An 18,903-nucleotide genomic window follows, 5' to 3' on the forward strand; every position below is an offset into this window, starting at 1 on the left:
AAGATGAACATTCAGGGAATGATGTCTCACGTGGCTCCACCTAATTGCAAGGGCAAAAGTAAATACAGGGGAGGAGGTGGAAATTAAAAGACACTTGCTCCTTGGAAGAAAAGTTATGACCAACCTAGATAGCATATAAAAAGAAGAGACATTACTTTGTCAACAAAGGTCTGTCTAGTCAAAGCTATTGTTTTTCCAGTAGTCATGTATGGATGTGAGAGTCAGACCATAAAGAAGGCTGAGAGCCAAAGAATTGATGCTTTCAAACTGTAGTACTGGAGAAGACTCTTGAGAGTCCCTTGGACTGTAAGCAGATCAAACTAGTCTATCTTAAAGGAAATCAATCCTGAATATTCATTGGAAGGACTGATGCTGAAGCTGAAACTCCAATGTTGTGGTCACCTGATGCAAAGAGCTGATTCAATGCAAAAGACCCTGATTTTGGGAAAGTTTGAGGGCAGGATGAAAAGCGGGTGACAAAGGATGAGATGGTTGGATGGTATCATCAACTCAATGGACATCATGAATTTAAGCAAACTTTGGGAGATAGTCAAGGACAGGGGAGGCTGCTGTGCTGCAGTCCATGGGGTTGCAAAGAGTCGGACACAGTTTAGCGACTGAACAACAACAAACAATAATATTGGAGACTGTACACTTAATCTCTTCTTTTCTTTTGGCTGTTTTAACTTACTCTTGTCACTTAAAAGACTTCCTTAACTTTATCTCTTACTCTTTTGTGACTCACCATACTTATCTTTTCAATGTTGCAGGGTTTTAATTTTTTTCAAATCCCTTTCATCTTCGCTTGCAAGTTCTCAAATTATCCCTGAGATCCTTTCTTTGTAGTATCCTGACAGCCAACAAACATTTTGTTTTCTAACTTCTTCCCCTCAATACTGTTGGGAAATACAATTAGAAACAAAATCTTCCAATCTAGAAATCCTCTCCACAAAAGAAAGAAAACATCCTTGTTATTGTTTTCATGTTAAACCAGAATATGATACACATCTCAGGCAATCTGCTGAGAGTTGGCAAAGACAAAAAGACATCTCGCCCTTTTTATAGTCAAAAGCAGATAGAAGGCTCTATGTACATGTTCTCAAGATAAACGACACTGGTCTTAAGGGATGAGAGGGCTTCATAGCACCATTTTCCAGACAGAGTTCATCCTCAATTCACCTGGTAACTGCAGTGACAACCCAGACTAGCTAACTGGCTTTATCTAGAGGAAAAACAAACTTTTCACACCTTTATGAGAGAAGGGGGTTTTGCAATGTGGAGTCAAGTGCCAATGCAGTTAGGTTCCTCCCCTCCCACAGCAACTGGGGGTTAGGGGCGTTCCCTTCTTCAATGTTTAACTTTCACAGGTGTGGCTCCTGAGTCCCTGAAATAAAGGCACTCCCAGTTCTTAAAGCTGACAAAAACCTATTGTTTTCAAAAGGATTTATATACATTTCAAAGAGAGAAAACTTAGGGCTTCCCTGGTGGCTCAGACAGTAGGAGAGACCAGGGTTCGATCCCTAAGTTGGGAAGATCCCCAAGGAAATGATAACTCACTGCAGTATTCTTGTGTGTGAAACCCCTGGACAGAGGAGCCTGGAGGGCTGCAGTCCACAGGATCACAGAGTCTGACATGACTGAGTGACTAACAGCACTTCAAAGAGGGAAGAAAGTACTAACAATTTTACATTTTCTAAAGTAAAGGTTTTAAGAAAAAGGGAGGGGATAGCAATCTTTCCCCCATTTTTAACAGAGGATGACACTCCCTAATTTTTAGGTTTTGTTTTTTTTTTTGAGGAACTGCCCTACTGCTTCCCATAGGGGCTCTACAAACCTTACCTTCCCACCAACAGTGCACAAGGATTCCAAGTTTTCTACAATCGCACCAACTCATTGCTATTGCTGTGATTATTATTATTTTGATCGTAGCCCTCCTACTGTGTGAGGAGGCATCTCATCATAGTTTTAATTTGCATTTTCCTAAAAGTTTCTTTTAGGTGCTTTTAGGACTTTCTTTTCAGGTGCTATTGTCTGTCTGCATATCTTTGGAGAAATGCCTACTTAAGTCGTTTGTGCATTTATCTTTTGTGTTGTTTGTTTTTGTTGTATGAACTTTTTGAAGTTCTCCCTATATTCAGACATTAACCCCTTATCAGATATAAGACTTGTAAATATTTTCTCCCATTTTGTGAGTTGCCTCTTTACTCCATTGATATTGTCTTCTGATGCACAAATTCCTTAAACTGTTAATAAGTTCCAACTTGTCTATTTTTTCTTTTGTTGCCTTTTGTGTCATATTCAAGAAATCACTGCCCAATCCGAAGCTGTAAAGTTCTGCTCTATATTTTCTTCGAGGAGTTTTATAGTTTCAGATGTTAAATGTAAGTCTTCGATTTGTTTTGACTTAATGTTTGTCATACACAGTGGTGATGGGCCAACTTCATCCTTTTGCATGTTGATATACAGTTTTTCCAGCTATTTGTTGAAAAGACTTTCACCATTGAATTTTGGCAGCCTTGCCAAAAATCATTTGAGCATATATGTGAAACTCTTCCCTTCTTTAAAATTTATTTTTAAATTAAAACATTTCCACCTAGCAGCATTCACTCTTTGTGCTAGACAGTTCTCTGGGGTTTGATAGATGTATAGCATGACATATCCACCACCACCATCAGGATACATTTCAGTTCCACCGTCGCCCTGACATTGCCCTTCTGTCGTTTCCTCATCAGGTTGTTTCCCTCCCTCTGCACAGCACCCTCTCCATGGCGATCACTGGTCTCCCTCCTGACCTTGTAGCTTATCCCCCATGCACGTGGCATCATACAGTAGGCGGTTTGCTGGATCTGGCCTCTCACTTAGAACAAGGCATCTTTGATGCACTCATTGTATATGTCATTCACTCCTTTTTGACGCTGAGTAGCTCTTGCCTGGAAAATCCCATGGATGGAGGAGCCTGGTGGGCTTCAGTCCATGGGGTTGTGAAGAGTCACACACAACTGAGCGACTTCCTTTTCACTTTTCGCTTTCCTGCATTGGAGAAGGAAATGGCAATCCACTCCAGTGTTCTTGCCTGGAGAATCCCAGCGACGGCGGAGCCTGGTGGGCTGCCATCTATGGGGTCGCACAGAGTTGGACATGACTGAAGCGACTTAGCAGCAGCAGCAGCAGCAGCTCTCTATAGATTTATCATAGTTTGTTTACCCATTCAGTGAAGGATATTTGGTTTGTCTAGTTTTGGTCAATCAATGATGAATAAAATGGCTAGCAACATTCATGTACAGGTTTTGATATGAGCATGTATTTTTATTTTTTGTGAGATAATATCAAGAAGTAGGACCCTGCATCAGATCTTCAGGCAATGTTGAGTTTTTTTTTTTTTTTTTTAAACTTCAAAGTTTCTTTCCAAATCACTGTAGCATGCTACATTCCCACCAAATATGTGTTCCATCTGCTGTGCATCGTTGTCTGCATTTGGCATTGTCAGATTTTCCTTTTTAACTTTAGCCAATATAATAGATATGCAGTTGTATCTCATAGTAGTTTTAATTTGCATTTCCCTAATGAATAATTGGAGAAGGAACTGGTAACCCACTCCAGGAGTTTTGCCTGGAGAATCCCAAGGACAGAGGAGTCTGGTGGGCTAGAGTCCATGGGGTCCCAAAAAGTCAGACACGACAGAGCAATTAACACACACACACACAATGAACAATTAGGTTCGGCATCTTTTAGTGTGATTATTGATCAATCATATGTCTTTTTGGTGAAGTATATGCTTACACTTTTTGCCTGTTTTTAAAGCTGGGTTGCATTTTTTCTTATTTTTGACTTGGAAATTCTTTGTATATTTCGTATTTTGGATACAAGTGCATTGTCTAATATGTGACTTCTGAATATCTTCTCTAGATCAGTGTCTGGACTTTCAGTCCCTTAAAAGTGTCTCTTGCAGAGACAAGTTTTTAATTTTGATACAGTCTAATTTATCTTTTGTGGGGAGGGTAATAATGCTTTGGTATCCTATTTAAAAACTCTCTGCCTTACCTTTTATTTTAACTGAGTGGTCATACATAAGAGGAGGAGGGTTTCTCTCTGCATGACTGATGGAAAAGCTTTTTAAGGACTGAACGAGCCTCTATGACATCAGGGAATCCTTGATTATAGCACATAGAGCATTTGCTTCCATTCACCATCTTCCTGTGGGAATTGTACTGCTTCTTATCTCCAATTGTTAAAAATCTGTAACCAGATTGTCCCCAGGCTTCTCAATAGAGACAATACTATCAGAGTTAGTAAGATATATATTTTAAGCACCAATTGTTATATTAAGTGTTTTGCTGAATAGGGAGGTTATGTTTTGAACAATAATTTTATAAAAATGGATTTGGGGATCTTTTGAATCTTGTTCTGCAGGCCTTTGAGCTCATCCTGAATTTTGCTTACAATATTTATGAAGTTTCATGAAGTGAAAAAGCCTCATCAGCAAATAAAAAAAGTGGTTTTATCTTCCGTGCACATTGTCATGACTCCTGTGACGTCCTCTGCAGGTCTGGATATCTTGTTTTGATTTTTTGATTAAATAAACTTGCATGGTAAACTGGGTTGCTTTTCACTTTTAAAGTGCTCTTTTATGAGTAGCTAGCAATTACTCTAAGCAGTCAGGAGGCTGTGACTTCCTCTCCCCAGGCCACGCCCTCTGAGTGAGGACAGTTCCCAGCGAAAGCTCCCTGGTCCTCCTCTCCCGTCCTCACCCGCATGGGTGTATGATTACAACTGTTGGGATGCGTGAGGTGTGTTCCTCCAGGAAGAATGATCTTGCTCCATTTCTACTGTTCATGCTTATATTTTATTGGTACAGTAGAATTTAAAATGCATTGTTTTTTTTTTTTTTTTTTTTTGTGGGAGAGCAGGTTGTACTTTCTTTTTTTAAAAATATAAATTTATTTATTTTAATTGGAGGCTAATTACTTTACAATATTGTATTGGTTTTGCCATACATCAACATGAATCCGCCACGGGTGTACATGTGTTCCCCATCCGGAACCCCCCTCCCACCTCCCTCCCCATACTAGGATGCTCTGGGTCATCCCAGCGCACCAGCCCTGAGCATGCTGTATCAGGCATCGAACCTGGACTGGCAATTCGTTTCACATATGATATTATACATGTTTCAATGCCATTCTCCCAAATCATCCCACCCTCGCCCCAAAGCTCGTCAGTAGGGAGCCCAGAGCCTGGGCTCTACAACAAGAGAAGCCACTGCAGTAAGCCCGTGCATTGCTGCCAAGGGCGCTCCCGCTCACAGCAACCGGAGAAAGCGTGGGCAGCAACAAAGACCCAGCGCGGCCGAGCAAATAGGCAAAGTTGTAAAGGCCTGTTGATAGAAAAAAGGCCAGTTCGACACCCAGTTTTATCACTTTCCAGTACATGCGGTAGTACAAGTCAACGGCTAGAAACTGCCTCCAGATGCTGTGCCGCGTGCAGACAGGAACAAATAAAACACAGAAGATGGAGATCTTGAGCTCAAGGTCTACTGTGTTGACAGCACAAAGCTGACCTGCCAGTTTCTCCTTTAAATTGTCCCGTGTCATCACCCATGCCCCCCACACCCCTTCTCCCAGTCCTGACTCGGGGAACTGGGTCGAACATGGACAAAACCTTCTGCTCTTGGTTACCTTTAACAGGAGTGAGATCCTCTGGAGTTTACAAAACAGATGCACAGAACAATGGTCAATATTCCAGGGGCAAGGGACACCCAAAACTCAGAGAAGGAAAAACATACAAATGAGCAGTACCCACAAGGACAAACCTTTAAACGTAAGGAAGCAAAGGAGAAAAGAAAAAAAATTTAACAAGATATCCAAGTCCTCTCTTAAAATAGAAACATCTTAAATCATCTTTTTAATGCCTGTAGTTATGGGGTCAAGAACGCTCTTTGCACCATTAGAGGGTGTGTGAATTGAAATTGCTTTGAAAGCAATTTGCTATACTGTGAAGAACCTTGAAAATGTTCACAGCTTTTGACCCAGGAATTCTGCTTTTAAAAGGCTCTGCTAAGAAAATAATCAGATATTTGCACATCTTTTCACAGATGGTCAGTGTGGCTTTATTTATAATAGTTCATTTTGGGAACACCCTAGTGTTAAATTAATGACAGTACAGCCATATGTTCAGATACCATATGGTCACAAAAATATTGACCTTATAGAACTTTATAGAAGATTACTTCTCAGTATAATATTAAATGAAAATGCATTGATTTTAAAATACATTGGAAGGAAGTACAGCAAAATATTAAAAGCCATTTTCTCAAGATACAGAAATAGTAAGTGATTTTAAGCTTTTCTTTCCAACTACTCCCTCAAAAGCCTGGCTTGACTTTTAAAATCAGATGATATAAAGTATTTTTTAAAAAATATTCATGTATTTCTTTGGCTGTGTCAGGTCTCAGCTGCCTCACGGGGCTTTGGTTATGTGTGCTGGCTCTCTGTCCGTGACACATGCAGCTGTGTCAAGCAGGCTCAGTTGCCCATGACATGTGGGATTTTAGTTCCCCAAACAGGCATCAAACCTGCGCTCCCAGCATGGCATGGAGGATTCTTAACTACCCGGTGGAGCCAGTGGTAAAGAACCTGTCTGCCAATGCAGGAGACGAGAGACACGGATTCAGTCCCTGAGTCGGGAAGATCCTCTGGAGGAGGGCATGGCAACCCGCTCCAGTATTCTTGCCTGGAGAATCCCATGGACACAGGAACTTGGCAGGTTACAGTCCATAGAGTCGCAAAGAGTCGGACACCACTGAACCGACTTAGCATGCAGACCACTAAGGAAGTCCCAATGTCAAGTATTAAAACATCTCAATACTAAGGAAAAAGGGAGACCCTCAAGGAAAACCTAAAAAGTGCAAGGCCTGCCTCAGGTTACAAGAACAGGCTTCTTCCCTTACTGTACCTACCTAGGAATCAAGGCCCGCCGTCGCACACAGCTTCAAGGACCACCCTCAAAACCCCGTCCAGAAATGCTCACAGCTGTCTCCCCTTCCTTGGCCTCATTCCTCCCAGGGGGAGTGTTTTGTTGTAAAAGTGACAAATGCTCACTGTCAAACCTCAAACAGTGTAAAAGTATATAAAATAAGAAGAGTAAATGCCCTCCTGCTTTCCCCCCAATTTTTTCCATGTTAAAAGCACTGAAGGATAATTTGCATGTAACGATATGCACTGATAGTGAGTAGACAGCTCCATAGCTCTCGACAAATGTCAGGATACAGGGCACAGTCACCCCCCCACAGGTCCTGTGTGTTCCCTAGAGTCCATTCTCTCCCGACCCGAGGCAACCATTCATTTGCTTTCTGTCGCTATATATCAGTTTTGTCTGTTGCAGGATTTCCTACCAATGTTACAACAATGATTTTGAGATTCATCCGTGCTGTGTGTGTCATGGTAGGTAGAATCCTGTTGCATAACTATCTTAATTTGTCTACTCAGTCACATGGTGACTTCATAATTACCTTATAAGACCACCGATTCATTTTTAGAACGTGATCAATCATATCCCCAAGTGTGAATACATTAAACACTTCTTATATAGAATCCCCAAACCTAAGTCTTATCTTGGATGAATGACAACAATGTCACAAAGGGGTCACAACATGATGACTTGATACAGTTGATTGAAGCTCATGTCTGAATCCATATCTGTGAATAATGATTGCGAAGCAAGCATTTATTTTAAGACATTTATGGATTCCGACCATATGCTGTGATCAAGAAACCAGTGTATCTGTCTTGACATACTACGTTTAAAATCTGAGTCACACATTCCATAAATTATGGATTTGCCAACTTTCTTTTCAGTCATTCTGAATTAATATCAATATTTATACTTGACTAATGCTATTAACATAAACATCTGGATAAATGAATATTGCATTAAATTATCTCAAACTTAAAAAGTAATATTTAAGCAATTTTATATAAGACTCCTTTCAACATTTTTCCCTTAAAAAATAATCCACAAAAGTAATGCCAGCCAAGGACATGTTGACTTTTATGGAAATCCTACTGCACCAAAAATATAGGAGGATGCACCCAAAATCTCACAAATATACTACATGATAAAAAATAACTATGAAACTAGTTTGATGCCAGCACAAGAGACTGAAGTTATTTTGAATGGGGTAATTAACCTGCCATAGAATTAACACAGTTTCATCCAGATTATCAACAAGGATCTGAAGAAATTATATTTTTGGTGACCTCTAACCTTTACGAAAACAACCATCTACCTGAGCACAGAACCTTGGTCCCAGGCCCCTCCTGCATGTTGCTTCTGCCCTCAGAGCTTACCTGCCCGACTCAAATGTGAACCACGTCGAGTCCCGCCCATATCTCCTCAGTGAGCTGAGGGGCCACATCACCAGCTTGACCTTGGCATTGTGGATATCCCAGAGATAGATATTCTCGTGCGTGATCTGCATTGTGCATTCGCCATAAATGTCCAGATTTGGCGTAGGCATAAGGTACACATTGAATCGTTCTGCAAAGAAACAAGGAACGGAGACAATGAAGTGAGAGGAGGTGTGACTTTTACAGTAGCGCTCTGTTAACCTGTATACCTACCCACAGCCTGCAGAAAGGGTCACCACGTTCCTTGGTGACACTGATATACATTGTGAAACACTCTCTTTTTCCATGTTGTGGGAAAAGGGATTAAATGTATTCTTAATCATTCAGTCGTTTACTCATTCTTCAACTTCTTGTGGCCTGCATCCTGTGTGTGTGTGTGTGTGTGTGTGTGTGTGTGTGTCTGTGTGTGTGTGCATGTGCATGTGCTCAGTTGTGCTTAACTCTTTGAGATGCCATGGACTGTAGCCCACCACACTCCTTTGTCATGGGATTTCCTGGGCAAGAATACTGCCATTTCCTTCTCCATGCATCCTCTATGGTGGGGATTAAACGGTTAAATTGTACCATGGGAACATAAGGGCAAAAAGCTAATTGGAGTCTCTGCCCAAACGGTGTTACTGTCTGCTTCTTCACGCAATCTTAAGTGGATATCATATAAACAATTCCAGGGAGGAATGCCTTATCTAATTTACACAAGAACTTACTCAATTTTACGTCTGCGGCATGAAGTGTTTAATGCCCCCTCAGACTGATTCTCCAAGCACAGAGTACTCATGATCAAATTCAGCATATGATAAATGCAGATATTCATGACTGCCTTCTGCAGAACTTCAGCCATTGTTTCAGTAAGCAAAATAAAGCCACATAAATGCTTTCATTCCTGGATATTATGTAGTTGAAAATCTATTAGGCAATGATTCCAAACCCTTTATAAATGTCTGTGTATGTCAAACACCACTGCAAAATTCTGCAGCCCTCGATTCCCATTTAAATGCATTAGAATATACTTTATTTTGAAAGATAAGGTCAGTTGGTAAGTTCCAGGAAGTAAAGAACTTGGTATGACCTACAAAGTGTCTTTATAAAATATCCTTAATTCCTAGCATCTTATCTTTGGTGTATAGTAAGTGATCAATAAATATTAATTAACTAATAGTTGAATGAACTAATAAAATGTTAACTAATAAAATAAGTGAAATAAATATATCCCATGATGAAATAAATATATCCTTGTCAATCTTAAAGAAAGATAAACTCTGAATATTCATTGAAAAGATTGATGCTGAAGAGGAAGCTCCAATACTTTGGCCACCTGATGCAAAGAGCTGACTCCTTGGAAAAGATCCTGATGCTGGGAAAGACTGAAGGCAGGAGGAGAAGGGGCAACAGAGGATGAGATGGTTGAATGGTATCACCGACTCAATGGACATGCGTTTGAGCAAACTCAGGGAGATATAGAAAGACAGGGGAAGCCTGGCATGCTATAGTCCATGGGGTATCAAAGAGCGGACACGACTTAGCGACTGAGCAACAATATGAAGAATATCAGGACTTCCCAGGTGGCTCAGTGGTAAAGAATCCGCCTGCCAATGCAGGAGACGCAGGTTCAATCTCTGGATCGGGAAGATCCCCTGGAGTAGGAAATGGCAACTCACTTCGACATTCTTGCCTGGGAAATTCCATGAACAGAGGAGCCTGGCAGACTACAGTCCTTGGAGTCGAAAAGAGTCAGACAGGACTGAGCTACTAAACAATGATGAATATGGGCTGCAAGGATTGAGGAATTACAAAAAAATGAGTCATGACAACAAAAAGTTTAAGAATTACTAGCAGATACATCTTCGTGAGTTTGAATTTAATTGTGAACAGTGCTTTAAAGGCAGAGCTGTCGCATGAATTATTTGGAGAGGCATAATTGTGCAGCTGCAGTTGGTCAAGTACTGAGATATTTTCGAATATGCTGCCATCCATCAGGATGCTACGGTCTTAAACACTGTATGTTTGCTGGTCCTGAGCTGCAACTGTCTATATAATGGAAAGAATTGTTCCAGTTGCAGCTATTTTGTAAAGCAAAGATTTTCTGGTGCCAAGTTGGTTATATTTAACTTAAGCACAATAGTTTGAAATTTAGTAACTATATGGACACTATTTATGTTCAAGTGTCTAAATATTTTGGGACCAAAAATAATGATTCAATATTTTACTTAGATTGTTTCTCATGAAAGTATTATGGATATATATTTCATATAATAATTATTTGAAATATAATTATTTCAAATAATTACAATTATTTCCTAAAGAAAAAGGCAAAATGAGGTAAGTTCTATAGCTGAGAAATGAAGAAAGAACACTGTCCCATCAGTTATTTTCAATGAAAGCCTGTATCTGTAGCCCCATGTTGTTACTGTTCATGCCTGACTGTTAGAGTCAGGCCTGACTCTTTGCGACCTCATGGACTGCAGCACGCCAGGCTTCCTTGTCCTCCACTTTGTCCTGAACTTTTCTCAAATTCATGTCCATTGAGTCGGTGATGCCATCTAACTATCTCATCCGCAATTGTCCCCTTCTCCTTTTGCCTTCAGTCTTTCCCAGCATCAGGGTCTTCTCCAATGAGTCAGTTCTTCGCATCAGGTGGCCAATGTATTGGAGCTTCCGCTTCAGCATCAGTCCTTCCAATGAATATTCAGGTCTAATTTCCTTTGGAATTGACTGGTTTGATCTCCTTGCTGTCCAAGGGACTCTCAAGAGAGTCGTCTCCAGCACCACAATTTGAAAGCATCAATTTTTTGGTGCTCAGCCTTTTTTATGGTCCAGCTCTCACATCCAAATATGACTACTGGGAAAACCATAGCTTTGACTAGACAGACCTTTGTCAGCAAAGTGATGTCTCTGTTTTTTAATACGCTCTCTAGGTTTGCATAGCTTTTCTTCCAAGGAGCAAGTAAGTGTTTTTTAAGTTCATGGCTGCAGTCACTGTCTGCAGTGACTTTGGAGCCCAAGAAAATAAAATCTGTCACTGTTTCCATTCTTTTTTCCCATCTATTTGCCATGAAGTGATGGGATGGGATGCCATGATCTTAGTTTTCTGAATGCTGAGTTTCAAGCCAACTTTTTCATGAATGATATCTGCCTGCAATTTTCTTACACTGACTTTTTCTGGCTTCAGTATCTGGTTATAGTGGCTTCATAAAATGAATTGTGAAATAATCCTTCCTCTTCTGCTTTCTGAAAAAGTTGCATAGGACTAAAATTATTTCTGGAATCAAGAGTGCACAGTATGTGACTGGAGTTTGTGTATGGGATGTTGTACATTTTTCATTTTAATTTCTTGAATGGATACAGGGATCTTTAGGTTTTTAATTTTTTTTCTTGAATCGTTTGGGTAATTTGAATCTCTATTAAGCAATAAAAGTTTTATTTACAAAGTCTATAATCAGAGATAATATTTTCAATTTTTCTTTCATGGCAGATGGAAATTAAAAACATTTTTTCCCATTTTCTGCTCTGATTTTAACATTTATTATAATCTGAGCTCTGAGAATGTTATTACTACAATTAGGATTTTAAACTATGCTCAAAGAAAAATGCAGAACTTTACAAAATATATTTTAAAAGTGAAAGGCTGAAAATTAATGATCTAAACATCTGCCTAAAAGATTTGAAAAAGAATCCTGCAATTAAACCCAAAATGGTGGAGCAACTAACAGTGATTAGACATAGTGAGTGAGAGCAGAAATTAATACATTTTAAATTATACTGAAAAAAGTTTTAATAAATAAGTTAATATCTGATGATGCCAATTAAGAGGGAAAAAAGCCATAAATAACCCACAGGAAGTATAAAAGGAGCTAACACTACAGTATAGACAGATATTAAGAAGGTATTACAAGGATGTTGTTATTAAATTTATGTCAGTAATTTTGAAACTTTGTAAGAAATGCAAGAAACTGTGCAAGAAATCATTCAATCATTTTAGGAATGATTTTCCTAAAATCACTGGTAGATGTTCTGAAGCTAATTATAATCAATAGTTTATTACCCTGAGTTTTCAAACTTTAGTGCATATTAGGGTTCCTGGGGTTATTAAATTACAGACATCTGGCCCCACATCCCAGAGATATTTATTTTAAAGGTGTGGGTGGGGCCCAGAATTCTCTTGTTTAACACACACTTGATGTGAATGAATTGAAGACATTCACAATATGCTAAAGAAATACGGACTTTCCTGGTGGACATTGTGTTACTTGCTTTCAGTTCAGTTCAGTTCAGTTCAGTCGCTCAGTCGTGTCTGACTCTTTGAGACCCCATGAATCGCAGCATGCCAGGCCTCCCTGTCCATCACCAACTCCCGGAGTTCACTCAAACTCATGTCCATCGAGTCAGTGATGCCATCCAGCCATCTCATCCTCTGTCGTCCCCTTCTCCTCCTGCCCCCAATCCCTCCCAGCATCAGAGTCTTTTCCAATGAGTCAACTCTTCACATGAGGTGGCCAAAGTACTGGAGTTTCAGCTTTAGCATCATTCCTTCAAAGAAATCCCAGGGCTGATCTCCTTCAGAATGGACTGGTTGGATCTCCTCGCAGTCCAAGGGACTCTCAAGAGTCTTCTCCAACACCACAGTTCAAAAGCATCAATTCTTCGGCGCTCAGCCTTCTTCATAGTCCAACTCTCACATCCATACATGACCACTGGAAAAACCATAGCCTTGACTAGACGGAACTTTGTTGGCAAAGTAATGTCTCTGCTTTTGAATATGCTATCTAGGTTGGTCATAACTTTCCTTCCAAGGAGTAAGTGTCTTTTAATTTCATGGCTGCAGTCACCATCTGCAGTGATTTTGGAGCCCCAAAAATAAAGTCTGACACTGTTTCCACTGTTTCCATCTATTTCCCATGAAGTGATGGGACCAGATGCCATGATCTTCGTTTTCTGAATGTTGAGCTTTAAGCCAACTTTTTCACTCTCCTCTTTCACCTTCATCAAGAGGCTTTTTAGTTCCTCTTCACTTTCTGCCATAAGGGTGGTGTCATCTGCATATCTGAGGTTATTGATATTTCTCCTGGCAATCTTGATTCCAGCTTGTGCTTCATCCAGCCCAGTTTCTCATGATGTACTCTGCATATGTTAAATAAGCAGGGTGACAATATACAGCCTTGACATACTCCTTTTCCTATTTGGAACCAGTCTGTTGTTCCATGTCCAGTTCTAACTGTCGCTTCCTGACCTGCATATAGGTTTCTCGGGAGGCAAGTCAGGTGGTCTGGTATTCCCATCTCTTTCAGAATTTTCCACAGTTTATTGTGATCCACACAATCAAAGGCTTTGGCATAGTCAATAAAGCAGAAATAGATGTTTTTCTGGAATTCTCTTGCTTTTTCGATGATCCAGCAGATGTTGGCAATTTCATCTCTGGTTCCTCTGCCTTTTCTTAAACCAGCTTGAACATCTGGAAGTTCACAGTTCACGTATGCTTAAGCCTGGCTTGGAGAATTTTGAGCATTACTTTACTAGCGTGTGAGATGAGTACAATTGTTTTACAAGCGGTATTAATCCTTACTACCATCCTGTGGGATGTGTACCAACAGTATCATCCTCAAGGGCAGGAATCTGAGATTTAGAGCACTTTAGTTCCTTGACCCTGGCCCCAGAGCTCATGAGAAGTGGACAAGAACTTGATGATGTACTAAGCTTGGCCACTTATGTTCCTCAGGCTAAGGGTCTGACTTTCAAGCTTTACATGATAGTTTTACTGTAGCAGGAAAATAACAAATCATCAAAAGTTGTATATATCCAAAATGATATTAGTGAACACTGATATTTCTTTTCCTTTCTCTTTTTTTGTGTGTGTATGTTTGCGCTTGTTTTCTGTGAAATGAGGGGTCATTTAACCTGGTTTCTCATCATAGTTCAATCAATCAAGCTTTCTTTGTGTGACCAAGAACACAGCATACGTATGGCTGTTTCACGTTGATGTATGACAGAAACCAACACAGTATTGTAAAGCAATCATCCTCCAATTAAAAATAAATTAACTAATTTTTAAAAGATTTAAGAAACACAGAAAAATAAACAATGATTGATACACCTTGTGGGTGTGAGTTTGTCTCGCTTACTACTCTGTGAGCTTCTTAAAAGTAATGGCCCTACTTTGTATGAAGGGAATGGCAACCCACGCCAGTATTCTTTCCTGGAGAACCCCATGGACAGAGGAGCCTGGTGGGCTACAGTCCATGGTCGCAAGAGTGGGACACGACTTAGTGACTAAACCTCCACCACATTTCCTCAGCTTAGTTCTCACACAGCATAGCCTCAAAATTCTTTGATGAATGAATAATGAATGAGTGAATGACATACAAGAGTGTCTGAGTGGAATGTAGGGAGCATGGTTACTAGGGTAACCAAAGTAAATAATTTACAAACAACACTGGAATACTGTTTTGCTCCCGGAGAAAGGTTATACACATATTCTTTGGCTCAAAGTAGGAATTCATGAGAATTCTAGCCCATTTCTAAGCAGGGACTCTTGGTCCTGGGGAAAAAAAAAAAAAAAAACCAAACCCTCAAATCTGACTCTGAATTAACCAGATGTAGTCTGAGGTCATTTCTTCATTTTGTTCTAGAGGGTGATCTCTTGCATGAACAACAAAACAGATCCTTGAATCCACTTGCAACTGTAACAGTAGGAACTTCCTATAAGTGCTGGCTTCTTGGTTGTGATACTTACCTCTGTTACTAGTGATTAGTACGTTACATTTGTTTCCTAGGATTGCTATTATGTATTGTGAGACTCCTTTCTAAATAAATATGACTGTAACACTGCACTGCAATATTTCTAAGGTCAGCATAAAAAAAAAAAAAAGTCGCTCAGTCGTGTCCGACTCTTGCGACCCCATGGACTATATACAGTCTATGGAATTCTCCAAGCCAGAATACTGCAGTGGGTAGCCTTTCCCTTCTCCAGGGGATCTTCCTAACCCAGGGATCGAACCCAAGCCTCCAGCATTGCAGGCGGATTCTTTACCAGCTGAGCCACAAGGGAAGTCGTGAGGTCAGCCACAAGGTCAGCACAGGCTATCTTAAATACAGCTGAAAGATGTGAAGATTGTGAAAGCTGTAAGAAGTTAAAAGCTCAGATTGTCCACTTAATATGCACTCTTCTGTGTTATCTGAAATCTAAGAATAAGTGCGTGTGTGTGTCTGTGTGTGGGTAGTTGGCTGTGGCGTGCTAGCCTCCCTTACTTTCCCGTATACTGTGCCAGATTCTGAATCAATAGGAAAACAGCTGACAACACTAGATAAAGATGATTAATGCAAAGAATTTAATCAATAACCACTTTTATCTTAGCAACACACGTTATACCTTTAAAAATTATTTGCAGGGTATATGGTGGTGGTTTAGTCGCTAAGTCGTGTCCGACGCTTGCGACCCCATGGATACAAGAACCCACCAGGCTCCTCTGTCCGTGGGATTCTCCAGGCAAGAGTACTGGAGTGGATTGCCATTTCCTTCTCCAGAGGAACTTCCTGACCCAGGGATCAAAACCAGGTTTCCTGCATTGCTGCTGCTGCTAAGTTGCTTCAGTCGTGTCCGATTCTGTGTGACCCCATAGACGTCAGCCCACCAGGCTCCCCCGTCCCTGGGATTCTCCTAGCAAGAACACTGGAGTGGGTTGCCATTTCCTTCTCCAATGCATGAAAGTGAAAAGTGAAAGTGAAGTCGATCAGTCATGTCTGACCTTAGTGACCCCATGGACTGCAGCCCACCAGGCTCCTCGGTCCATGGGATTTTCTAGGCAAGAGTATTGGAGTGGGGTGCCATTGCCTTCTCCCTCCTGCATTGCAGGCAGATTCTTTACCAACTGAGCTACAAGAGAAGCCCCTGCAGGGTATATGAACTGGGCAAACTCCAGGATGATGAGGGATAGGGGAGCCTGTCGAGCTGCAGTCCATGGAGTTGCAAAGGGTCAGACATGATTTGGAGACTGAACAAAACCATGCCCAGTATGTTAACAATGCATATATATGGCACCTAGAAAAATGGTATTAATGAACCCATTTGCAGGGAAGGGATGGAGATGCAGACAGAGAATGGCTTTGTGGATACAGTAGGGGAAGGAAAGAACCGAACATGGAGAAAGAAGCATGGACATATATACACCACAATGCGGGAAACAGATAGCTGGTGAGAAGTTGCTGCGTAACACAGGGAGCCCAGATAGGCGCCCTGTGACGGTCTGGAGGGGTGGAGTGGGGAGGGGAGGGTGGCTCAGCAGCGATGATATATGTGTAATTACGGCTGAACTGTGCTGTTGTACTGCAGCAAGCATGACAACATTGTAAAGCAATTTTCCTCCAATTAAAGAATAAATAAACAATTCACACAAATGTTTATTCTTAGCTAGTCTCAGAGTAAATAAGACCAAGCTGTTTGAAGAGTCAGGAAAACCTTCAAGGACAAGTAGCAATTTTGAATGTCAAGATATATGCTGTGGTCGGGACTGAGCAGTGGGTCTTCTCTAGGTGATGGGACCCCATAAGACCACCATGAGCCACGAACGATACAGTAATTTATGACATCAATTCTGCACACATGTGTGTCTCATTGCTTAGGAGTAATTTCAAACTGAATCCAAGCCCATCATTGATAACATATTAAAATAATGTTTCTGATGAAAAAGAAATGGTAGAATTTAACTCTGAAATGCCTTAAGGAGAAACCCCTGAATCTGTAATAACAAATTGTTCATAAAGGAATGATTCTAACCTGAATGTATTAATGACTTCATGCATGTATCAGGAGGTTAAAGTTTTGTTTATATGAAGAGGTGTTATGATTGAAAACTGTGGAAGGACAGTTTTACAAGATAACATTGTTTTAAAAAAACACTTGCATTAGCTAAACCAACAAACACTTTCCCTGCATGCAGTAAAATGAACAGGTGTCCTGTCTAAGAAACAGGTGTGTCCCTAAAGCAGTTCTAGGGCTCAAGGGAGAGGGTTCACGTTGACTAACAAGCACTCTTAGTCTTCAGCATGAGATTTTACAGATTACTTCTAGTTATTTCAGGGCGGATCTTGAAATGGAATTATCATATTTATGGAAGAAGTCCATTGATTAGGAAGTGACAAAACTGGGGAATGCCAGTAACAACCTGTGCCGATCTGTGTGTGTGTGTGTGTCTTGGCAGCATGTATACACATATTCACTGGGATTTTTGAGCTACCAATAGTTGAGGCTGCAATTTTGACATTCTGTTGAGGTTTATGCCTTCCGCATTGTCCTGTGGTATAAATCACTATCTTACAAAGTTGTAGCTAGACTTCAATGGGCCAACAGAAATGGAGGAAAAGTGCTGTTATCTGGACTTGACAAAGCATTTTAAAGAAAGTGTATATAGACTGGAAGAGATGGAAGGAATGGCTATGTCCACAGCCTTGGGAGTCAGGGAGAAATTCACCCATGTGGAAGGTGTTTCCTGGGGAAAAGAAATCCTCCCAGCTAAGATTTTCCTTTGAAAGCTAAATATGGAAGAGTCTCAATGTGTGTGTATGTGAGCGTGTGTGTGAGTGTGTATGTGAGCATGTGTGTGAGTGTGTGTGTGAGGGAGTGAGTGTGTGTATGTGTGGGTGTGATGTCTGCCAGTTTCCTTTAGGGTATCATGTACTTTCAGGAAGTCATTTAAATGGATCAAACACTACCTTCTCTAACTAAATGTTACTATATACTAAAAGCACATATTACCCTTTGTATGAATTTAGGATTATTTAAAAAGCACTGGATGACATTATAACTTTCAGTTCAGTTCAGTCGCTCAGTAATGTCCAACTCTTTGTGACCCCATGAATCGAAGCATGCCAGGCCTCCCTGTCCATCACCAACTCCCGGAGTTCACTCAGACTCACGTCCATCGAGTTGGTGATGCCATCCAGCCATCTCATCCTCTGTCGTTCCCTTCTCCTCCTGCCCCCAATCCCTCCCAGCATCAGAGTCTTTTCCAATGAGTCAACTCTTCGCATGAGGTGGCCAAAGTACTGGAGTTTCAGCTTTAGCATCATTCCTTCCAAAGAACACCCAGGACTGATCTCCTTTAGAATGGACTGGTTATAACTTTAGGTCTTCTCTAAACTATATGCAGGAATTAATTTTTGATTTCTTTATTTTTACTTGGACTTAAACAAACATACTTGTGCTTTTTTTTTTAAATCTAAGCATGAGTTAGTCTTTATTTTATATTATCTCCTATAACCATCATGATAACACCATAAATCAGTATTAGTTTATTTTCACATAGTAGCAAACTGAAATTAGAAGTGACTAAGGAACCTGATCTATTTAAGGGGTGTAGCCCACATTCAAGTTGCATCCTAAAGAGTTTACTTACTAGGCTAAATCTGCTTGTGCTTCTTACACAGCTCTGGCTATTTAATTCTGTGTTTATCCTATTCTAAAACATTTATATTAAAATTTTACCTTTATATAGTAGGTAAACTACTTTGACAT

General features: G+C 40.4%; 1 protein-coding gene across 1 annotated transcript in view; it reads right to left on the minus strand.

Moving 5' to 3' along the window:
- DOK6 (docking protein 6) overlaps nt 1–18,903 on the minus strand; it is a 416,940-nt gene that overhangs the window by 146,479 nt on the left and 251,558 nt on the right. Inside the window, exon 5 of the mRNA XM_002697666.6 lies at nt 8,343–8,532. Within this exon, the coding sequence (XP_002697712.1) occupies nt 8,343–8,532 (190 nt within the window). The remainder of the gene's footprint in view (nt 1–8,342; nt 8,533–18,903) is intronic.

The sequence above is a fragment of the Bos taurus genome, chromosome 24, assembly GCF_002263795.3.
Source record: "Bos taurus isolate L1 Dominette 01449 registration number 42190680 breed Hereford chromosome 24, ARS-UCD2.0, whole genome shotgun sequence".
In the NCBI taxonomy this organism is placed as follows: Eukaryota; Metazoa; Chordata; class Mammalia; order Artiodactyla; family Bovidae; genus Bos; species Bos taurus.